Genomic DNA, 25,778 nt, shown 5'->3' with positions numbered 1-25,778 from the left:
ATTTAACACCTCAAGAAACTGGAAAAAGAACAAACTCAGCCCAACGTTTGCAGAAGGAAGGACATAAAAAAGATCAGAGCAGAAATAAGTGAAATAGAGACCGGGTAAACCATAGAAAGATGAATGAAACTAAGTTGAGTTTTTTAAAAGATAAGTAAAACTGAAAACCTTTAGCTGGACTAATAAATAGAGAGAAGATGCAAATGTATAAAATCAGAAATGAAAAGAGACACACGACAGAAATACAAAGGATAATAAGAGACTACTATGAATAATCATATGTCGACAAATTGGAAAACCTAGAAAAATGGATAAATTCCTAGAAATATACATGCTACCAAGACTGAATTATGAAGAAATAGAAAATCTGAACAGACTAATAGTGAGTGAGGAGATTGAATCAGTATTCAGAAGTCTGCCAAAAAAGAAAAGCTCAGGTCCAGATTGTTTCATTGGTGAATTCTACCAAACATTAAAAGAAGAATTAATGCCAATTATTCTCAATTAAAAAATTTGAAAGGAAACGAACACTCCCAAACTCATTTTATGAGGCCAACATTACCCTGATGCCAAAGCCAGATAAGGACTCTACAAGAAAAAAGGAGGAGGAGGAGGAAAGAAAGAAAACTATAAGCCACAGGCAAATATACCTGATGAATATAGAAGCATAAATTCTCCACAAAATACTAGCATACTTAATTGAACAGCACTTTAAAAGAGTCATAGAACATAATCAAGTGGAATTTACTTCTGGGATGCAAGGATGGTTCAACATATGCAAATCAAAAAATGTGATACACTACATTAATAGAATGGAAAATAAAAATCTCAATATATGCAGAAAATTCATTTGCCAAAATTCAGCATCCTTTCATGATAAACACTCTCAGCAAATTGGGTATGGAAAGAACAGACTTGAACATTACCAAGAACATATAGGAAAAGCCCACAGCTAACATCATACTCGATGGACAAAGGTGGACAACTGTCCCTCTAAGATCAGGAACAAGATAAGGATGCTCATTGTGACCACTCCTATTCAACACAGTACTGGAATCCTAGCCAGAGCAATTGAGCAAGAAACAGAAATAAAATATATCAAAATTAGACAGGGCTATGAATTTCTGATAATTCTTTATTGGATGCAAGACATTGTTAATTTTACCTTCTTATATGATGGCCATTTTTTATTGCTATAATAATGTTCTTGAGCTTGTTTCTGGGGTGCAGGTAAATTACCCAAGAACAGCTTGATGCTTTCAAGTATTTGCCTTAGGCTTTTTTAGGCAGAAAATGAATACAATTTAGTCTAGGGTTAATTTTTCTTCATTAATGGGGCAAAATTTGTCTGTGTACTGTACTCAGTGCCCTATGAATTATTTAATAATCCACTGTGGCTGGTGAGGACAGGAATTCTTCCAGCCACTGTGTGATCTTAGGTAATTGCTTCCTCTAATTCTTTCATGTGGTTCCTGCATCACACGTAGGTATTGATTAGTAGGCAGCTAAATTCGTTTTTTAACATCTTTATTGGAGTATAATTGATTTACAATGGTGTGTTAGTTTCTGCTGTATAACAAAGTGAATCTGCTATACATATACATATATCACCGTATCTCCTCCCTCTTCTGTCTCCCTCCCACCCTCCCTATCCCACCCCTCTAGGTGGTCACAAAGCACCGAGCTGATCACCCTGTCCTATGCAGCTGCTTCCCACTAGCTATCTATTTTACATTTGGTAGTGTATATAGGTCCATGCCACTATCTCATTTCGTCCCAGGTTACCCTTCCCCCTCCCCGTGTCCTCAAATCCATTCTCTACATCTGAATCTTTATTCCTGTCCTGCCCCTAGGTTCTTCAGAACTTTTTTTTTATTTAGATTCCATGTATACATGTTAGCATATGGTATTTGTTTTTCTCTTTCTGACTTACTTCACTCTGTATGACAGACTCTAGGTCCATCCACCTCACTACAAATAACTCAATTTCATTTCTTTTTATGGCTGAGAAATATTCTATTGTATATATGTGCCACATCTTCTTTATCCATTCATCTGTTGATGGACACTTAGGTTGCTTCCATGTCCTGGCTATTGTAAATAGAGCTGCAATGAACATTGTGGTACATGACTCTTTTTGAATTATGGTTTTCTCGGTATATGCCCAGTAGTGGGATTGCTGGGTCATATGGTAGTTCAATTTGTAGTTTTTTAAGGAACCTCCATACTGTTCTTCATAGTGGCTGTATCAATTAACATTCCCACCAACAGTGCAGGAAGGTTCCCTTTTCTCCACACCCTCTCCAGCATTTATTGTTTATAGATTTTTTGATGATGGCCATTCTGACTGGTGAGAGGTGATGCCTCATTGTAGTTTTGATTTGCATTTCTCTAATGATTAGTGATGTTAAGCATCATTTCATGTGTTTGTTGGCAATCTGTATATCTTCTTTGGAGAAATGTCTGTTTAAGTCTTCTGCCCATTTTTGGATTGGGTTGTTTGTGTTTTTGATATTGAGCTGCATGAGCTGTTTGTAAATTTTGGAGATTGATCCTTTGTCAGTTGCTTCATTTGCAAATATTTTCTCCCATTCTGAGGGTTGTCTTTTGGTCTTGTTTATGGTTTCCTTTGCTGTGCAAAAGCTTTTAAGTTTCATTAGGTCCCATTTGCTTATTTTTGTTTTTATTTCCATTTCCCTAGGAGGTGGGTCAAAAAGGATCTTGCTGTGATTTATGTCATAGAGTGTTCTGTCTATGTTTTCCTCTAAGAGTTTGATAGTGTCTGGCCTTACATTTAGGTCTTTAACCCATTTTGAGTTATTTTTGTGTATGGTGTTAGGGAGTGTTCTAATTTCATTCTTCTACATGTAGCTGTCCAGTTTTCACAGTACCACTTACTGAAGAGGCTGTCTTTTCTCCATTGTTTATTCTTGCCCCCTTTATCAAAAATAAGGTGACCATAGGTATGTGAGTTTACCTCTGGGCTTTCTATCCTTTTCCATTGATCTATATTTCTGTTTCTGTGCCAGTACTGTATTGTCTTGATTACTGTAACTTTGTAGTGTAGTCTGAAGTCTGGGAGCCTGATTCCTCCAGTTTCGTTTTCCTTTCTGAAGATTGCTTTGGCTATTGTGTTTCCATACAAATTGTGAATTTTTTTGTTCTAGTTCTATAAAAAATGCCATTGGTATTTTGATAGGGATTGCATTGAATCTCTAGATTGCTTTTGGTAATATAGTCATTTTCACAATGTTGATTCTTCCAGTCTAAGAACATGGTGTATCTCTCCATCTGTTTGTATCATCTTTAACTTATTTCATCAATGTCTTATAGTTTTCTTCATACAGGTCTTCTGTCTCCTTAGGTAGGTTTATTCCTAGGTAATTTATTGTTTTTGTTGCAATGGTAAATGGGAGTGTTTCCTTAATTTCTCTTTCAGATTTTTCATCTTTAGTGTATAGGAGTGCAAGAGATTTCTGTGCATTAATTTTGTATGCTACTACTTTACCAAATTCATTGATTAGCTCCAGTAGTTTCTGGTAGCATCTTTAGGATTCTCTATGTATAGTATCATGTCATCTGCAAACAGTGACGGCTTCACGTCTTCTTTTCCGATTTGGATTCCTTTTATTTCTTTTTCTTGTCTGATTGCTGTGGCTAAAACTTCCAAAACTATTTTGAATAATAGTGGTGAGAGTGGGCAATGTTGTCTTGTTCTTGATCTTAGCGGAAATGATTTGTTTTTCACCATTGAGGACGATGTTGGCTGTGGGTTTGTCATATGTGGTCTTTATTATGTTGAGGTAAGTTCCCTCTATGCCTACTTTTTGGAGGGTTTTTATCATAAATGGGTGTTGAATTTTTGTTGAAAGCTTTTTCTGCATCTTTTGAGATGATCATATGGTTTTTCTCCTTCAGTTTGTGAATATGGTTTATCACATTGATTGATTTTACGCAGCTAAATTCTTAAATAGTACCCCTGCAAATCTTCAGAGCTCTCTGTGCAGCTATCTTCTTTCTGGTACCCTGCCCTCAAAACTCTCTCTTCCTTGCCCTCCTCCTACTTGCAACACAGTGTCTTCAGGTAATGGAGACTGCTGGGCTTCTCTGGGTTTTTCTTCCTGTATTATGGCCCAAAGAATCTTTCCAGGCTGTAACATGGTACAGTCATGGGACTCACCTCACCTCATTTATTTTTCCTGTCTCTCATGGATCACTGTCCTTAATTGCCAGATTTCAAATGCCTTCAGAATCATTGTTACATTTTTTTCTAGTTTTTTAATTGTTTCATGCTGAAGATGTAAATCTAATTTCTTTTGCCGTATTTTGGCTTGAGGAGAAAGTAGCTGTTATGTCTTTTCAGAGGATAATTTGGCCTTTTATACCAGAATTTTAAATGTGTTTGTTTTTTGGCCCAGCAATTCTAGTCACTCTTCTAGTTGCTGGAGTTACAGCATGAACACAATGATATACTTCAGTATTGTATACAATCGAGTGGAGAGACAGACAACAAAAAACTAAATAAGTATTGAATACAATATACTATGTTAGAAAGTGATAAGAAAAAATGTTAAATAGGGACGGGGGATGGGAAGCACTTGGTAGAGGGAAGTATGTCAAAGTTCTGATACATTTGCCTGGAAGGACTCACTGAGAGGGGTATATTTGATCGTTAATCCTACTGGAATCAAGAGAGTAAGCTATATAGATATCTGGAGGAAGAGCACTCCAGGTAGAAAAAACACTCAGTGCAAAGTCCCTGGTGTGTTTGACAAATAGCAAGGAATATTTGTAATAGCTACTATAGTGCCTAAGCAGATGCTCACAAAATGGTAGCTATTTAGAATATTATTACTAATGGCAGTGGAACCAGAAATATGACCTAAATTGTATATGACCTCAAAGCTCATCTGCTTGCTACTATGTCATATTCTCTTTTCCGTATACCGTGAGACATTGAGACATATATGGCCTTATGATTCTTCTTACCTTGTTCTCTATCATTGTGCAGCTTTTACACAGGCTTGCCTTGTGTTCCCATTCATGTAAGTTTTGTGACTGTGCAATCTATGTTGACTCTTGCCTGATAGAATGTTGGGCTGTGACATTTCTCTTTGCACTAATCATTGGGGTTGATTTCATTATTGCAATGGACACTGGTCCCCTTCCTCCATCACCACATATGTGTGTCTTCCCAAAATATTTTCACTCTTCCCAAAAGGTCATTCTCCCCAGGGACAGGAAGATCTTAAGTGCATATGAGACATTATATACAAATTCTAATCACAGCTCCTCCCTCACTTATCCAGCACTTTTTACATCTTCCAAGGCACTTTGTGTTTGTCCTATCTTTTTTGAATAAGTAATGCATACATGGTATGAAATTTTTAAAGATCAAAGTGATATAGGGGTGAAAAATAAGTTTCCTCCCTACTTCCCTTAGCCACTCATTAGTCCTGTCTTGGGGCAAACAATGTAACCAGGTGTGTTTTTTGGGGGGTTGTATCTTTTCAGAAATATTGAATGCACCTGGGTGTTTTTAATCATTCTTCACACACCACCCCTACCCATACAATGTACCTTGACTACCCTTTTCACTTGATTCTCACTCACCACACCCTGTGATAGGTGGTGTTCCCACCAATTTACAGATGAGGAAGCTAAGGCTCAGAGATGTGAGATGACCTTTTTCTGGGTTTTGTTGGCAGAAGTAGTGAGTTTTTTACAGTTTCCCAGGCAGTAAGTGGAAAATCCAGGACTGATGTTGCAGCTTTTTAAAGTAATGATCTAATTGGTTTTATTCAATGATCCATGTATTGGGCAGCATCCCATCTAATAAATAGAAGGGTGCTCTCCTGATGTTGCAGTTTTTGTCTGCATTCTTTCCTCCACACTGAGAAGTACCAGGTCCTGCACCTCAAACATGATAGGAGATCTCTAAACACTTGCTGGTATCTAGAGTGATTAAGAAAATCCCCACAATTCCTTTAGTCATATTAGAATTGCTATGGCAGACTTTAGGTGTAATGCTGATGGGCATCAACTGGTAGTTAGCATTAGGGATACGAAAAGTTGATCTTTCTAATTGTTTTCTGGAAATATTTCCCCTCTACAGATTTATTCAGGTCCACCTGAGGAAAGTACTGCACCCCCAGTGCCTCCACCTCGAGTGACAGCAAGAAGGCACAAACCAATCACAATTTCGAAGCGCTTGCTGAGGGAAAGGACAGTTTTCTATACTTCTTCCCTGGATGAAAGTGAAGGTCAGTACTAAAGTTTACCCTTAGCTTCTTAATATTGATTGGAGACAAAGAGGATATTGAAAGGAAGACATGGACGCATAACCATCTTTTCTGAAAAGTTAGACGTTTTCTGGGTCCTGGGCCAGGCAAGCCAAGGTTTGTAAAATTTGTGCCCAGAGAGTGAATTATTCTTTTGGCAGTGGATAGGACAGAGATGAACCTGTAAAATCAGCTACCATTTTCCCTTAGCAGACCAGTGAAGGATACAAGGTGTTCTTAGATCTGTACCTCAGTACATTGAAATGAGTGAGCAATGTGTTTTCTGAATGTTCTGAGATTTTAAATACAAATTCAGCTAACATAGAGGACTGATGGCTGAATAGGAGTTTCTAGTGCTTGTCCCTTCACAGTAATGTGAATTCAAACAACCATCCATGCATGAAAACCCCTTCATGAAATCTATGGAATCCAGATGAGAGTTCAGAGAACCTGGGTTGAGTACAGAAATAAGAAAAGGTACATTGCAGATGCTAGAAAGGACATTTTCATATTAACCATGTCACCCTTCCCCCAAGCTCACACAGTGTAGTTCAGGGAGAAATCCCCTCCACATGGAGGAAGGAGAGTGAGATGAGCACCCAACTTTATCTTGGACCCCAGCAACAGGCCCACCCCAGTAAACCCGAGCACCAACCCATCCCCCATTTTTCCAGACTCCAGGCCAGCCTCCACCAACCCAAGCTCCAGACCTGCCCCAGCACTAGGCCATTCTCTGCAGCCCCAGGCACCAGGCCTGCCCCTGGAGACCCAGAATCCAGGCCCATTACATGCCAAGCTGGCCCCTGTGGCTCTAGTCTCCAGGACGTAACCACAGCTCAGCATACAGTCCAGTCTCCTGTGGATCCAGCCTCCAGGTCTGCCTCAATGCCAGGCTAGCCCCCTGGACCCAGGCTTCAAGCTCTCCCCTGTAGACCCAGGATGAAAGCTTGCCCATCCACTGACCCTGGCACCAGACCAGCCTACCCAAGGACTCCAGCAGCAAGCCCACTTCTGGAGCCTGCCAGGTGGCCTAACCAGAATCTCTGGTTGTGCTGCCTGACCAAAGGCTTTCCTTGCCAAAGCCAGGAAGATGTGCCTGTTTCTCAAATAGGTAAACACCCACTCAAGGCCACAAGGATCAGGAATAATCAGGGAAACTTAACACCACCAAAGGAACAAAATAAAGCACGATGAACTCATCCTAATGAAATGGAGATCTATGAACTGTCTGAAAAGGAATTCCAAATAATCATCTTAAAGAAGCTCAGTGAGCTACAAGAGAACTCAGACAACTAAACAAAATCAGGAAAATAATACATGAGAAGTTCAAGAAAGTTATAGAAATCATAAAAAAAGAGAACCAAAAAGAAATTCTGGAGCTGAAGAACACAATGACTGCGTTGAAAAACTCAGTAGAGAGCTTCAACATCAAACTCGAACAAGCAGAAGAAAGAATCAGTGCAGTCAGACAGGTCACTTAAAATTATCCAGTCAGAGGAACAAAAAGAAAAAAAGATTGTAAAAGTGAAGAAAACCTAAGAGACCTATGGGACACCATATACAAACCAATATACACATATGGAAGTCTCAGAAGGAGCACAGAAAGAGAAAGGGGCACAAAGATTATTTAAAGAAATAATGACAGAAAAATTCCTAAATCTGGAGAAGGAAATGAACATCTGGATCCATGAAGCCCAAAGAAACCCAAATAAGTTAAACATAAAGAGACTTTAACCAAGACACATTGTTATAAAATTCTCAAAATTCCAAGACAAAGAGAATTTTGAATGCAGCAAGAAAAAAGCAAATCATCAAATAAAAGGAAACCCCCATAATACTGTGAGCAGATTTCCCAGCAGAAACCTTGCAGGCCAGGAGAGAACGGGTTGATATATTCAAAATACTGAAAGGAAAAAAACTGCCAACCAGGAATACTATACTGGGCAAAGCAGTCCTTCAGAAATGAAGGAGAGTTAAAAGGAAGGAGTTGACTACCACCAGACTTGGTTTAAAAGAAATGTTAAAACGTATCATACTAAGTGAAGTAAGCCAGACAGTGAAAGACAAATATCATATGAAATTGCTTATATGTGGCATCTAACAAAGAAAGATACAAATGAATCTATATACAAAACTGAAATAGACACACAGACATAGAAAACAAACTTATGGTTACCAAAGGGGAAAGTGTGTGAGGGATAAATTAGGAGGTTGGAATTAACACATATACACTACTATATATAAAATAGATAGACAATAAGGACCTACTGTATAACACAGGGAAATATACTCAATATTTTTAATAACCTATATGGGAAAAGAATCTGAAAAAGAGTGTATATATATATATATATATATATATATATATATAAACTGAATCACTGTACTGTATATATAACTGAATCACTGTGCTGTACTCCTGAAAATAACAGGACGTTGTAAATCAACTGTACTTCAATTAAATAAATAAATAAGACATGCTAAAAGAGGGTATTCAAGTTGAACTAAATGGACAGTAACAACATGAAAACATATGAAAGTATAAAACAAATTGGTAAACATAATATAGCCTAATTCAGAATATTCTAATACTGTAATAGTGATGTGTAAACCACTTGTAATTCTAGTATGAAAGTGAAATTACAAAAGTATTAAAAATAACTATAGCTACAATAATTTGTTAATGGATACACAATCTAAAAAGTTATAAATTATGACATCAATAACATAAAATGTAGGGGTAGCAGTCGTTAAAATGTAGAGTTATTATACGTAGTCAATGTTACTTTGTTAGCTTTAAACAGACTGCTATAACTATATTATATGTAAACTTCATGATAAAAGACCCCAAAGCAATCTTGAGAAAGAAAATCAAAGTTGAAGACTTTATGATTTCAAAATATACTACAAAGCAATAGTAACCAAAAGAGTATAGTACTGGCATAAAAACAGACATATAGACAAATGAAACAGAATAATGAGCCCTGAAAAAGTACACACATTTATGATCAATTGACCTTTGATAAAGGTGTCAAGAATACACAATGGGAAAGTATAGTCTTTTCAGTACATGGTGTTGGGAAAAATGGATATCCACATGCAGAGAAATTGGATCCTTATCTCACACAATGTACAAAGATCAACTCAAAATGGATTAAAGACATAAATGTAATACTTATAGCTGTAAAACTACAAGAAGAAAATGTGGGGGGAAAGCTACTTGGCATTGTCTGGTCTGGGCAGTGATTTTTTTGGATATGACCCCCAAAGTATAGGCAACAAAAGCAGAATGGACAAATGTGATTTGTCCTGCACAGCAAGGGAAACAATCAAGAAAGTGAGGAGACAACCTACAGGATAGGAGAAGATATTTGCAAATCATATGTCTGATAAGGGGTTAATATTCCAAAATACATAAGGAACTCATACTACTCAATAATAAGAAAAGAAATAACCCAATTTTTAAAGGTCAAATGACCTAAATAGACATTTCTCAGAACAAGACAAATAAATGTCCATCAGGTATATGGAAAGTTACTCAACATCACTGATCATCAGGGAAATGCAAATCAAAACTACAAGATATCATCTCACACCCATTATAGTTATTACAAAAAAATGACAAAAGATAAGTGTTGACAAGAATGTGGAGAAAAGGGAACCCTTGTACATTGTTGGTGGTAATGTAAATTAGTACAGCCATTATGGAAAGCTGTGTGTATGTTTCTCAAAAAATTAAAAATAAACTACCATATAGAGTTGTCAACTGCCGGGCTGAGTGTTCAAGGCATACTCAAACATTGATACAGAGCCCCTTTGCAAACACTGGGAGTCATATTGGTTCTTAGTGTTTTAAGGCAATCTCTGTCTAATCATTAGCTGACCACAAAACTAACTAAGCAGTGTCTTTAGTGGTCACACTCAACAAAGAATACAGATTTAACATAAATGGGTGAAAAAAGTCAGTAAACTAACAATAATAACTAAAATAAACAGCAACAACAACAAACCTTGGGGAGAAGAGATAATCTGAATTTCAGAGTTGCTATATTACTTAAACTGTCCAGTTTTCAATAAAAAATTATGAGATATCTAAAGAAACAAGAAAGCATGACCCATACACAGGAGCAAAAACAAAAAGCAATCAAATAATTGCTACCACATAACCCAGCAACTCCACTCTTAAGTATGTACCCAAGAGGAATGAAAACACAGCTTCACAAAGACTTACATTTGAATATTTATAGCAGCTTTTTTCATATCAGCCAAAAACTGTGAGCAACCTAAATGTTCATCAACTGATGAATGAACAAACAAATTGTGGTATATGCATACAATGGAGTACTACTCAACAACACATAGGAATGAACTACTGATACATGTATCATCCCCATCCTCCAGGTATATCAGGTTCTTTCAGGACCTCAAGCATGCCCTCATAATCCAGGCCTTTGCACCTGCTATCTCCTTTGGTGGACACTCTCCCTCGGCACCTTCACATGGCTGGGTCATTCTTATGCTTCAGGTCTCAGATAAATGCCACCTCCTCCAAAAGGCCCTCCTCAACCACACCCAAAGTGGCTCTCCTTGGTTGTTTGCCTCTGTCTCTAGTTTGTTTCACTCATACCACTTATTAACAGTTCTTCATATTTTGTGATCTTGTTACTTCTTTTTGGTTGCCCACAGAATAAAAGTTACCAACTGTGTCAATGAAGAAATATAAACTACCATATGATCCAGTAATTCCACTTCTGGGAATATATCCAAAGGGAATGAAATTAGTATCTCGAAAAGATATCTGCACTCTCATGTTCATTGCAGCATTATTTACAATAGCTGCATATGGAAGTACCAAAGTGTTCATCAACAGATGAATGGATAAAGAAAATGTGAGAGATACATAGACACACACCCAGAAACACACACAGGTGCACACACACACACAAAATGGAATATTATTCAGCCTTAGGTACAAAAGAAGGAAAACTTGTAATTTGTGACAACATGGATGAACCTGAAGGACCTTATGCTAAGTGAGATGAGATAAGGGCAGAGAGATAAATGCTGCATGATTTCACTTATATGTGGAATCTAAAAAAGTCAAACTCATAGAAGCATAAAGTAGGATGGTGGCTGCCAGGGACTTAGGGGAGAGTGAAATGGGGAGGTGTTTGATCAAAGGGTACAAAGGTTCAGTTATTCAGGATGAATATATTCTGGAGATATGATACAGCATTGTGACTGTAGTTAATAATACTATATTGTATACTTGAAGTTTGTGAAAAGAGTAGATCTTAAATATTCTTACCACACACAAAATTGGAAACTATATGAGGTGATAGATATGTTAATTAGATTGATTGTGGTACTCATTTTACAATGTATTCATATATCAAAACATCACATTGTATACCTTAAATATATACAATTTTTATTTGTCAATTATATCCCGATAAAGCTGGGGAGAAAATCAGCTCACATGGATTAAGTACCATGCTAGGTGGAATTAAGACAGTCCCTGGCCTCAAGGAGTTTATAGGCTAAATGGAGATAGATAGATGATAGATAGATAGATAGATAGATAGATAGATAGATAGATACAGATAAACAAATAAATGCCATTAAGTTGAATAATTGCTTAGTATGGATTCTGCACCCATTTTAAATGGACCTCTCTCCTCATTACTCTGTTGAGACCTTTTTTGTCAAGATTACCAACAATCTCCATGTGCCACTCCACTATTCTTATCATACTCAGCCTGTGAGAAGCATTTCATTTTAGTTACTCTTCCTTCTTGAAACACTTATTCACTTGGCTTTCAGGACACCAAACTCGCCTTCTACCTCACTAGACATTCCATTTCAGTCTCCTCTTGGTTTTCCTTCTCTTCTCAATTTCTACATGTTGGAAGGTCCCAGAGTTTTGTTTTGTTTTGTTCTGTTCTATTTTTCTCAGTCCACTTCTTTGTCTATATTTGTTTTCTGCGTGATCTCATTCAGTCTCGTGGTTTTAAATATCTTTAAAATATGAGGATGATTTTCAAATTTATATATCAAGGAGTACTATCTCCCCTCTTCCCATCTCAGACTCCCTGTTCAACATCTCTCTTTAGATGACTCATGGACATTTCCAATTCAAAATGTACAAATACTCTTGATTTCCTATTCCTCCTCAATCTACACTTACTCTGGTCTCCCTCATCTAAGTAATTGGCAGTACCAGTCACCCAATGGCTAAGGTCAAGAACTTTGGGATGATCCTTGATTACTCTCTTTCCCTTTTACCTTACACCTAATCCATCAGCAATTCCTCTTAGCTCTCCGTGCACATTGTATGTTGAACCTACTAATTCCTACTGCTACCTTCCTGGTAGAGCCACCATCATCTCTTATTTGGGTGGCTACAGGAGCTTCCAAACTCTTATCCTTGCTTTTCTTCTTGCCTGACTATAATTTGTTCTCCACAGCAGCCAGTAAGATGTGTATTCTTTTAAAAATGTAAATCAGATCATATCATTCCCTCTGGTCCAAATTTCCAGTGACTTCTCTCCATTTGTAGAAGAAAATTTACATTTTATTCTGCATTATATGATCCTCACTTACCTTTCTGATCTCATTTCTGAACTTCACTGTCCCTCTGTACCCTCTGTTCTCTCTGCTCTAATCTCATTGGTTTTGCCGTTCCTTATACATGTCAAACTTACCCAAGGGCCTTTATATTTGCTGTTCTCTTGGTCCTAAACATTCTTCCTCCAGAACTTTGCAAACTTTACTCCTTCATTCAGATCTCAGCTAAATGACATCTCTTCATAGAGACCTTCTCTGAATACTCTATTTAAATAGATCTTTCTCCTTCTCCATTACTCTCTATCCTTTTACACTGCTTTATTTTATTCCTATCACTTGCTACTTTGTTCACATGTTTATTATCTGTCTTTCCCATTAGAATGTCAGATCCACTTTTATCACCAGCCTCTAGAACAATTCCTATATATCCCATGTGTTCATTAAATACTTGTAGAATAAATGGCTGGGTGTATAGAGAATAATGAAGGGAAAGAGATCACCCAGTTTAAGGGATCACCTCCTTAGGAGGTGATCTGGCATTTAGGAGAAAGTAGAAGGGAACACTGAATGCCTACTCTGTTGTTCCATACTCCCATTTTAATTGGATAAACTCATTTATTTGTCTATTTACAATCTCCCCAAATACACACCAGAAAATATAATCTCTATGCCAGCAGAAATTTTTCACGCTGTATCCCTAGTGCCAGCATAGTATCTAGCATATCATAAATCCTCAATAAATGTGTGTACTAAATGAATGAACTGGGTGATAGTAGACCTGAGATATAATTTCACCTTGGCCACTAGTTTACTGAATAACTTGGGCTAGCCACTTCCTTATTCTGGGTCTTAATTTGCCCCTCTGTGTGAGGAGTTCTTTGTGCCAGAAGATCACCAATGGGATCACCCACTCTAGACAATTTTCTAACTTTTTTTTAAACTGAGATATAATTCATATGAAATAAAATTCACCCTTTTCAAGTGTAGGTCAGTGGTTTTCAGTATATTCACAAGCTTGTGCAAACATCTAATTCCAGAACATCTTCTTCATGCTTTTTCTGCATCTATTGAGATGATCATATGGTTTTTCTCTTTCCATTTGTTAATATGGTGTATCACATTGATTGATTTGCATTTTTCGAAGAATCCTTGCCACATGCCCAATCTTGTTTCATCTATACCCCTACCGATTGCCCCAACTCAGACATCATGTCATTTCATCCATAAATGTTTCAGTATGTACTTGTAAAAGATAAGAACACTATTTTAACCAAAATCTCAATACCATCGTCATATATAAAAGAAAAGAACACTAAACAAAATAGTAATTCCTTAAGATCACTATCTAGTCAGTATTCAAATTCTCCTATTTTTACATTTTTTTTGAAAAAAACCAGGATCCAAATAAGACGCATATATTACAACTGGTTGACATATCTCTCAGGTCTCATTTAGCTGACCAGAACCTCTGTTCTTAACCACTACACTCTGATCTAGATTTTCTATTACCAAGGAAGGTGATAATTTCCTTAGAGCAGGAGTTCTCAATCGGGGGTTCATTAACAGCTTCAGGGGGTTCCATGAATCTCTTAAAATTAGTTTTCAAAATTTTACATGTATTTGTGTAGGTTAATTTTTCTAGGGAGAATATCCTTGGCTCTCATTAGAGACTCAAAGCTTTACTTAAGAAACAGGGCAACTGAAAAGCATATACTATTGTCACAGGAAATTGTAGACCACAAAAGCTAAGGGAAAGCCATAAAGTGGTGAGTTGAGGATGTCTTTATGAGGATGGAGAAAGAAGTTAAATTCTGTTAAGTGTATTACCTTGAAATTTAAGAGATCTTTATAAATTACTTTTGAGAGAAATAGAAATAGGGATTAAATGGTACCTTATTTAAAAGTAATATAATGTACAATTGATTGGGGTCTCTTAGGTCCCTTTTTAACATATCCCTTTAAATAAAGTATCTTGGCATATTGTGGTTTTGCTGAATTGTGGTCATGAAAATAATACTCAGATCTTAACTTGAATTCCCTGTTTTATGAGACTTGTGACTCCACATGAACTGGAATGGGTAGAGACTGATTTTGTGGGATATCATTGATTTGTTCCATGACAATAGCTCCTTTGAATAGGTGTATAACTTTGCAATATTATATATACAAAGGTTATCATTAATGTTTCCTCTTTGCACCATCTTTTCCTAGATGAAATCCAACACAGAACACCGAATGGTACTATCATCAGCAGTATAGAACCATCCAAGATGCCACAACACCCCAAAATGCCTATGCCGAGAAGTGGGGAAGCAGATCATGGGAGGAAATCCCCAAGCCGGCCTGTTTCAGATGGCAAGTTGGAGTCCTGCCTCGAGGTGGATGTGGGGAAGTTGGTATCTAGGCTGCAGGATGGAGGGACAAAGGCCATACCAAAGGCCACCAATGGACCTGTGCCAGGCCATGGGCCCACTAAGACCTCCTCTTTCCATGTAAAGAGACCAGCTCCTCGGCCCCTGGCTCACCACAAGGAAGGTAAGTGCTTGGAAATCCCACGGGGAAGAGAAATTACCTCAACTATTTTTTTTAAATATTTCCCTAGAAATTGTTCACTTTAATAATTTCATTAAAATAACATAGAATTATGCATAGGATCTTACCAATTAAAAATATTCTCCATTGAATGGATTTTATAATCTCTTACTTAGGTTTCTTTTTTTTTTTTTTTTATCCCACCACCACCCCGCCACTCGCTTTCCCCCCTTGGTGTCCATACGTTTGTTCTCTACATCTGTGTCTCTATTTCTGCCTTGCAAACTGGATCATCTGTACCATTTTTCTAGATTCCACATATATGCATTAATGTACGATATTTGTTTTTCTCTTTCTGACTTACTGCACTCTGTATGACACTCTCTAGGTCCATCCACGTCTCTACAAATGACCCAATTTCATCCCTATTTATGGCTGAGTAATATTCCATTGTATATATGGACCAAATCTTCTTTATCTATTCGTCAGTCAGTAGGCATTTAGGTTGCTTTCATGACCTGGCTATTGTAAACAGTGATGCAATGAACATTGGGGTGCATGTGTCTTTCTGAATTATGGTTTTCTCTGGGTATATGCCCAGTAGTGGGATTGCTGGGTCATATGGTAGTTCTATTTTTAGTTTTTAAACAAACCTCCATACTGTTCTCCATAGTGGCTGTACCAATTTACTTTCCCACCAACAGTGCAAGAGGGTTCCCTTTTCTCCACACCCTCTCCAGCATTTGTTGTTTGTAGATTTTTTGATGATGCCCATTCTAACCAGTGAGAGGTGATACCTCCTTGTAGTTTTGATTTGCATTTCTCTAATAATTAGTGATGTTGAGCAGCTTTTCATGTGCCTCTTGGTCATCTGTATGTCTTCTTTGGAGAAATGTCTATTTAGATCTTCTGCCTGTTTTTTGATTGGGTTGTTTGTTTTTTTAATACTGAGCTGCAGGAGCTGTTTACATGTTTTGGAGATTAATCCTTTGTTCGTTGATTCATTTGCAAATATTTTCTTCCATTCTGAGGATTGTCTTTTCCTCTTGTTTATTGCTTCCTTTGCTGTGCAAAAGCTTTTAAGTTTCATTAGGTCCCATTTCTTTATTTTTGCTTTTATGTCCATTACTCTAGGAGGTGGGTCAAAAAAGAAATTGCTGTGATGTATGTCAAAGAGTTCTTTACGTAGTTCTTCCTATGTTTTCCTCTAAGAGTCTTACAGTGTCCAGTTTTACATTTAGGTATTTAATCCATTTTATTTTTCTGTATGGTGTTAGGGAGTTTTCTAATTCATTCTTTTACATTTAGCTGTCCAGTTTTCCCAGTACCACTTTACTGAAGAGACTACCTTTTCTCCATTGTATATCCTTGCCTCTTTTGTCATAGATTAGTTGACTATAAGTGCATGGGTTTATCTCTGGGCTTTCTATTCTGTTCCTTTTATCTATATTTCTGCTTTTGTGCCAATACCATATTGTCTTGATTACCGTAGCTTTGTAGTATAGTCTGAAGTCAGTCTCATTCCTCCAGCTCCATTTTTTTCCCCTAAATATTGCTTTGGTTATTCAGGGTTTTTTGTGTCTCCATACAAATTTAAAAAATTTTTGTTCTAGTTCTGTAAAAAATGCCATTGGTAGTTTGATAGGGATTGCATTGAATCTGTAGATTGCTTTGTGTAGTATAGTCACTTTCATAATATTGATTCTTCCAATCCAAGCACATGGTATATCTCTCCATCTGTTTGTGTCATCTTTGATTCCTTTCATCAATGTCTTATAGTTTTCTGAGTACAGGTCTTTTACCTCCTTAGGCAAGTTTATTCCTAAGTATTTTATTATTTTTGTTGCAATGGTGAATGGGAGTGTTTCCTTAATTTCTCTCTCTGATGTTTCATTATTAGTGTATAGGAATGCAAGAGATTTCTTTCCCTTAATTTTGTATCCTGCAACTTTACCAAATTTACTGATGAGCTCTAGTAGTTTTCTGGTGGTATCTTTAGATTATCAATGTATATTACCATGTCATCTGCAAACAGTGACAGTTTTACTTCTTCTTTTCCAATTTGTATTCCTTTTATTTCTTTTTCTTCTCTGATTGCCATGGCTATGACTTCCAAAACTATGTTGAATAATAGTGGCAAGAGTAAACATCCTTGTATTGTTCCTGACCTTAGCAGAAATGCTTTCAGTTTTTCACCATTGAGAATGGTGTTTGCTGTGGGTTTGTTGTACATGGCTTTATTATGCTGAGGTAGGTTCCCTCTATGCCCACTCTCTGGTGAGTATTTTATCATAAATAGGTGTTGAATTTTGTCAAAAGTTCTTTCAGTATCTATTGAAATGATCATATGGTTTTTATTCTTCAATTTAGTAATGTGGTGTTTCACATTGATTTATTTGCATATATTGAAGAATCCTTGCATCCCTGGGATAAATCCCACTTGATCATGGTGTATGATCCTTTTAATGTGTTACTGAATTCTGTTTGCTAGTATTTTGTGAAGGATTTTGGCATCTATCTTCATCAGTTTTTTTGTAGCATCTTTGGTTTTGGTATCAGGGTGATGGTGGCCTTGTAGAATGAGTTCGGGTGTGTTCCTTCCTCTGCAAGTTTTTGGAAGAATTTGAAAAGGATGTGTATTAGCTCTTCTCTAAATGTTTGTTAGAATTCACCTGTGAAGCCATCTGGTCCTTAACTTTTGTGTGTTGGAAGATTTTTAATCACAGTTTCAATTTCATTACTTGTGTTTTATCTGTTCACAGTTTCTATTTATTCTTGGTTCAGACTTGGAAGGTTATACTTTCTAAGAATTGGTCCATTTCTTCCAGGTTGTCCATTTTATTGGCATACAGTTGCTTGTAGTAGTCTCTCTTATGATGCTTTGTATTTCTATGGTGTCCGTTCTAACTTCTCCTGTTTCATTTCTAAGTTTATTGATTTGAGTCCTCTCCCTCTTTTTCTTGATGAGTCTGGCTAAAGGTTAATCAATTTTGTTTATCTTCTCAAAGAACCAGCTTTTAGTTTTATTGATTTTTGTTATTGTTTTCTTTGTTTCTATTTCATATATTTCTGCTCTGATATTTATTATTTCTTTCCTTCTACTATCTTTGGTTCTTTTTTGTTCTTCTTGCTCTAGTTACTTTAGGTGTAAGGTTAGATTGTTTATTTGAGCGTTTTCTTGTTTCTTGAGGTAGGATTGTATTGCTATAAACTTCCCTCTTAGAACTGCTTTTGCTGCATCCATATGTTTTGGATCATCGTGTTTTTATTGTCATTTGTCTCTAGGTATTTTTTGATTTCCTCTTTGATTTCTCCAGTGATCTCTTGGATATTTAGTAATGTATTGTTTAGCTTCCATGTGCGTGGGGTTTTTTTACGTCTTTTCCCCCTGTAATTTATTTCTAATCTCATAGCCTTGAGGTCGGAAAAGATGCTTGATAAGATTTCAATTTTCTTAAATTAACCAAGGCTTGATTTGTGACCAAAGATGTGATCTATCCTGGAGAATGTTCCATGTGCACTTGAGAAGAAAGTGTAATCTGCTGTTTTCAGATGGAATGTCCTATAAATATCAGTTATATCTATCTGGTCTATTTTGCCATTTAAAGCTTGTGTTTCCTTATTAATTTTCTTTCTGGTTGATCTGTCCATTGGTGTAAGTGAGGTGTTAAATTCCCCCACTAGTATTGTGTTACTGTTAATTTCCTCTTTTATAGCTGTTAGCATTTGCCTTATGTATTGACGTCCTGCTATATTGGGTGTGTATATATTTATAATTGTTATCTCTTCTTCTTGGACTGATCCCCTGATCATTATGTAGTGTCCTTCCATGTCTCTTGTAACATTCTTTATTTTAGTCTATTTTTTTCTGATATGAGTATTGGTACTCCAGCTTTCTTTTGATTTCCATTTTCATGGAATATCTTTTTCCATCCCCTCACTTTCAGTCTATATGTGTCCCTAGGTCTGATGTGGGTCTCTTGTAGACATCATATATATGGGTCTTGTTTTTGTATCCATTCAGCGAGCCTGTGTCTTTTGGTTGGAGCATTTAATCCATTCATATTTAAGGTAATTATTGATATGTATGCTCCTATTACCATTTTCTTAATTGTTTTGTGTTTGTTTTTGTAGGTTCTTTTCTTCTTTTGTGTTTCCCACTTAGAGAAGTTCTTTTAGCATTTGTTGTAGAGCTGGTTTGGTGTGCTAAATTCTCTTAGCTTTTGCTTTTCTTTAAAGCTTTTGATTTCCCTGTCAAATCTGAATGGGATCCTTGCCAGGTAGAATATTCTTGATTGTAGGTTCTCCCCTTTCATCACTTTAAGTATATCATGCCACTTACTTCTGGCTTGTAGAGTTTCTGTTAAGAAATCAGCTGTTAACCTTATGTAAGTTCCCTTGTATGTTATTTGTCATTTTTCCCTTGTTGCTTTTAATAATTTTTCTTTGTCTTTATTTTTTGTCAATTTGATTACTGTGTGTCTTGGGGTGTTTCTCCTTGGGTTTATCCTGTATGGGACTCTCTGCACTTCCTGGACTTGGGTAACTATTTCTTTTCCCATGTTAGGGAAGTTTTCAACTATAATCTCTTCAAATATTTTCTTAGTTCCTTTCACTACTTCTTCTCCTTCTGGCACCCATGTAATGCAAATGTTGTTGTGTTTATGGTTGTCCCAGAGGTCTCTTAAGTTGTCTTCATTTCTTTTCATTCTTTTTTCTTTATTCTGTTTTCTATGTATAAAATGATATCGTCTGCAAATAGTGACAGTTTTACTTCTTCCTTTCCAATATAGATGCATTTTATTTCTTCTTATTGCCTAATTGCTCTGGCTAGGACTTCCAATTCTATGTTTAATAAGAGTGGTGAGAGTGGGCATCCTTGTCTTGTTCCTGATCTTAGAGGGATAGCTTTCAGTTTTTCACCATTGAGTATGATGTTACCTGTGAATTTGTAATATATGGCCTTTACTATGTTGAGGTACTTCCTTCTATACCCATTTTATTGAGAATTTTTATCATATGTGGATATTGAATCTTGCCAAATGCTTTTTCTACATCTATTGAGATGATACATTTTTTAGTTTTCATTTTGTTAATGTGTGGTTTATACATTGATTGATTTGTACATATTGAACCATCCTTGCATCCCTGGAGTAAATCTTACTTGATCACAATGTATGATCCTTTTAATGTATTGTATTGGATGTACTAATATTTTGTTGAGGATTTTTTCATCCATGTTCATCAGAGATATTGGCCTGTAACTCTGTTTGTGTGTGTGTGTGTGTGTGTGTGTGTGTGTGTGTGTGTGTGTGTGTTGTCCTTGTCTGGTTTTGGTATCAGGGTAATGTTGGCCTTGTGAAATCAGTTAGGAAGTTTTTCCTCCTCTTTAAGTTTTTAGAAAAGTTTGAGAAGGATAGGTATTAAATCTTCTTTGAATGTTTGGTAGAATTCACCTGCAAAGCCGTATCGTCCTGGACTTTTGTTTGGTAGAGGTTTTTGTTTACTGTTTTAACTTCTTTATTAGTGATCGGTCTATTCAGATTTTCTTTCTTCATGACTTAGTCTTGGAAGGTTGGGATTCAAGAATTTGTCCATTTCTTCTAGGTTGGCTGATTTGTTGGCATATAGTTATTCATAACATTTTTTTATAATTATTTGTATTTCTGTGGTATCTGTTATTATGTCTGTTCTTTCATTTCTGATTTTACTTATCAGAGACTTTTTTCTTAGTGTCTAGCTAAAGGTTTGTTAATTTTGTTTATCTTTTCAAAGAAACAGCTCTTAGTTTCATTGATCTTTTGTATTGTCTTTTTGGTCTCTATTTCATTTATTTCCACTCTGATCTTTATTATTTCCTTTCTTGTACTGACTTTGAGCTTCATTTTTTTCCTTTTTTTTCTAGTTCATTTAGGTGTAAGGTTAGATTGTTTCTTTCAGATGTGTTTCTTGTTTCTTGAGGTAGGCCTGTGTTACTATAAACTTCCCTCTTAGTACCACTTTTGTTGCATTCCATAAATTTAAGTATGTCGTATTTTCATTTTCATTTGTCTTCAGGTAATTTTCGATTTCTCCTTTGATTTCTTTGTTGTCCCAATAGTTTTTCAGTAGTATGTTGTTCATTCTCCACGTATTTGTAATTCTTGTAGATTCTTGTAGTTGATTCTTGTAGTTTCATTCCATTGTGATTGGAAAAGTTGCCTGATATTATTTCAATCTTCTTAAATTTATTGAGACTTGTTTTGTGTCCCAACATATGGTCTATCCTTGAGAATGTTCCATGTGCACTTGAGGAGAATATGTATTTTGCTACTTTTGGGTGGAATGCTCTGTACAAATCTATCAAATCCATCTGGTCTAATGTTTCATTTAAGACTGCTATTTCCTTGTTGACTTTCTGTATGGATGATCTATCCATTGATGTAAGTTGGGTGTTAAAGTCCCCTACTATTATTGTGTTGCTATCAATTTCTTCCTTTAAGTCTGTTAATAATTGCCTTATATATTTTGGTGCTTCTACATTAGGTGCATTATATTTACCATTTATTAAGTATCTGCTATGTTCCTGGCACTGTACTAGGTACTAGCATAATATTTCTTATCCTCACAAACTTATTGTGAAGAATATATATATTTTTTCTACTAGAAAACTGAGGCTCCCAAAGGTGTTAATTGCCAAAGGTTCATAGTGAGTAACTGGCAGATCTGGGATCTAAGTCTTAGCAAGTCTGGCAGGCATCAAAGTCTGTGTTCTTTCCAGTAAGGCAGAACTATCACTTTACCTTCCTATAAGAAGCTTTGAACCTGTGAACTATTGTTTTCTCATTCTTACTTTCCAGTATAGTAGAAATAGGGACAAGAGGGCACAACTGCAGCAAAACTATGGGCTTTTTAAGTTACAAATTCAAAATGTGGCTGACTTCTGCAAATTTAATTGGCTACTAGATGGGGAGACTCATGTTGGGAGGTTGTGACTAATCTAGAGGGGACTAGGGGGAATATAATTCTATGAAAAAAGAGACTTTGATATCACAAAGGCTTAGATCCATATCCTGACTCTTTTATTTTCTAGCTAGATAGCCTTTTAAAAATGTGCCTTATGTTTTATATCATGTCCTGTTCCAAAAAAGATTTAAGGCATTTCACAATATAGAAAAATATAAGAACTTAAAAATAGTAAGAATAATTGCTGTGTAACTGGCCCCTTTCTAGGTGTTGAAGACATAAGAGTGAATAAGACATACAGGGTCCCTATTGTCTTTAAGCTTTTATAAGGACTTAGCAAGCCTAAGCCTTAATTTGTTGAAAAAAAGTCAAAAGAAAAATATGACATGACACGAAAATTATATGAAATTCAATTTTCCATGTCCATAAACAGAAACATGTTCCTTTGTTTACATGTTGTCTGGAGCTGCTTTCATGATGTGGGTTGTTGCATGTAACAACCTCAATATGGGTTGATGGCATTGTCTCAGAGCACAATTCAGTAAAAGCTATTCTATGGGGCTCTGAAAAGATTTCTACTAAGTAACTGACTATGAATTCTCTAGCTTGACACTGATGCATCTGTATGATTACAGTTTAGTTATTTAACCTCTTTGTACCTTGGTTTCCTTATCTGTAAATGGGAGAAACAGTTAATCCCTCAGAATTATTGCTAAGGTTAAAAGGAATAACAAATAAAGTATCTGCTATATAATCAATATGCAGAATATGTTATTAATTCCTTCCACTTTTCCTCCCCTTCATAAGATTTGCCTCTTCTCGGAAGTAACAAGTTAAGCCAGACTTCTATGTACACAACTGCTTCAATTTATAAGTCATATGTTGACCTTCACATCAATCTGGTAGATAACTGGATAACTCAACTTATATTCATCACAGTAAAGTTTGTCTTGCCTGTCACCAAGCCTTGGGGTCAGTCAGATCTTATCAGCTCAGCCCACACAGTAACTTAGCCCTCCCTATCAGTTCTGCTTTCACCATCTTCTGCTGCAAAGTTAAATCCCAACGACATTCCACTCTTCCCCTTCCTCCTTAGTCCTGCCTCAGGCTGCTGGCGGCAGCTGCTCTGATCTAATGGTTTCAGTTAATGCGAGTACTCATTTGACTGTCCAGTATCAGCCAGACTATCTAAATCTGGGCCACAGCACTCCCTGGCATTGCTTTCTGCCTTAAATCAGTTAGCAACAGGCCAGTGTGATGCAGGTTTTCTCAAAGACCCATGCCTCCAGCCTTGGCTACAGGAAGTAGAACTGAGGTAGTACTCCTGCCCTTGGTGAAGAATTAGCCAAACCTCTGGTGTAGTTGCCTCTTGGAACTTTCCCTACTCCCACCTCCTCACATCGTATTCCCTCCCTTCCTCCCCATTTTGGCTGTCACTCCAGTGACAGATATTGGGCATCAGAACAAATATCAACTAAACAAAAACTGCAAAAAACTCTGATCCCAACCTATAACTAATAGTTGTTAGCCACAGGTTCTATCCCACAGCCTGAAATGGCAATGTCACAGGGAGAGAGCTGTCACCTTAGCTGACCCACTCTGCATCTTGTTGTTGTCACTTCAATTCAGCTCCTTCTTCAGAGCTTTACCTGCCATCCTGAGGGTCAATGCATAGGTCTCTTTGCTTTAGTGATACAACTGTGCCACTGTCCTATCCACCATCTTCACTCCTTGCATTGATCCAACATTTGAATAGACTGGATGTGCTCCACATATTTTTTAGTAATTAAAGATAGCAAAAACAAGGTGCATGTTAAATTGCTTTGTTCCATGACACTCAACTTGATAATGTAACCAATATTGTTTGCTGATGTAATTTTGTCAAGGGCCCTTTTCTGTTCCACATGTGGAACTGGACATGTATCTTCATCTATTGCATCTAATCATTCTGATAGGCCTTTGAGATAAGTTTTATTTTCCCAATTTCACAGATGGAGAAACTGAGGCTCAGAGAAGTGAAACAGCTTGCCCAGAGTCACCCACATTGTAAGATGTGGAGATGGGGATTGAACCTTGGCTCCCTGGGTATCACATTCTTATTTCTTAAGTGGCTTCAGCTACCTTCCCCTTTCTGTTTTCTAAGAAGCATTCACTTTTGGAGGAACAAAATTATACAAGCCAAATTTCCTGCCTTCCTTTGATGTTGCTGCCTCTTACCAGGCCTGGCTTTGGAAAGGGCATTTTGTAGCTTCTACAAAGGGACTTAGGACTTTCCTTTGGGGAACGGAGAGGAAGGACATCTACTTACATGTATTTGTTCATTTATTCAGGCACAGTGCTGTGCAATTAGAGAGACAAAGATGAATGGCCATGTTCCCTGCCCTCCAAAGGTTCATGGCGAGGCTGGCATGTAAGCAACTAGTCCCAGTCCAGTGTCATCCATGTTCTAGTGGGAGTTAGAATACATTCCAGTAGGAGCATGGGGTAAAGAGCCCTTCACTGTGCCAGAGGTTCTGAGATAAAAATGGAGAATACATCCACACTGAGACCCTATGACATATGGGCTTAGGAGCCTCTGTCTTGACTGGAGAGAGAAGACTGCATTCTGGTAGCCTGCTTTTGGGCTTGGGGAAAGGGTGCTTGTAAGGCCCTGCTCAGCCACAGGGCCATCAATTCTCCACTGGGGTGACTAATGCTATGAGTAGCATTTGCATCTGCTCTAAAAGTATTAGGCACAGACTTGCTCTTGCAGTAATGAGCTTTGTGGCCATTATCCACATTTTCTTGTTTGGACTCATTATGCTTTTAATAATGTACTGTGTTTAGTTTTCATTCTCTGGCTTTCCTGGAGCCTAACTCCAAGTTGATTCACAGGGGTCAGAGGCTTTAAGGTGATCATGGGGGAATGTCGTAGAAAGAGATAGATGATTCTAGAAGTTTGAGGGAATCTACAAGTCAAAACAGCCTCCCTTTACTCTGTACTCTCGGGTGAGGTATAGATGGATGTAAAAAAAGGTGGAAGAAATTGGCTTAAGGTTGAATATTGATGTTTATCAAGTCCTAAGAAATCTATAAATGCTAAAATTCTTTAGTTATGGTCATTTGATAGAGAATGGGGAGGGAGAGGATAGGTTGGGCTGGAGAGGGAGGTCCAGAGTCAAGTTGTGGACCGAGGTTAAAAATAAATTAAAAGGAAGTACAATTTGGTAAAAATACCAATAAGCTCAAAAGGCTTAGTGAAGTCTCAGATATGACTTAGGCTCCAGAGTCACTGAGATGTGAGTTTGAATCCTGGCTCTGCCTCATCCTAGCTGTGGGACCTTGGGCAAGTCACAACCTCTCTGAGCCTTAGATTTCTAATTTGTAAAATGAAGATATTTGTGCCTATAGGATTGCTGTAATGATGAAATGAGATACCAATGTACTTGGCACATAATGAGTACTAAGTAAAAG

At 37.0% G+C, this 25,778-nt stretch overlaps 1 protein-coding gene across 1 annotated transcript in view; it reads left to right on the top strand.

The window, feature by feature from the left end:
• Positions 1-25,778, top strand: part of OPHN1 (oligophrenin 1) — a 609,375-nt gene that overhangs the window by 563,079 nt on the left and 20,518 nt on the right. Inside the window, exons 20-21 of the mRNA XM_032620572.1 lie at positions 6,116-6,263; positions 15,060-15,383. Of these exons, the coding sequence (XP_032476463.1) occupies positions 6,116-6,263; positions 15,060-15,383 (472 nt within the window). The remainder of the gene's footprint in view (positions 1-6,115; positions 6,264-15,059; positions 15,384-25,778) is intronic.

The sequence above is a fragment of the Phocoena sinus genome, chromosome X (genome assembly GCF_008692025.1).
Source record: "Phocoena sinus isolate mPhoSin1 chromosome X, mPhoSin1.pri, whole genome shotgun sequence".
Classification (NCBI taxonomy): Eukaryota; Metazoa; Chordata; class Mammalia; order Artiodactyla; family Phocoenidae; genus Phocoena; species Phocoena sinus.
This window is presented reverse-complemented; position numbering and strand designations above follow the sequence as displayed.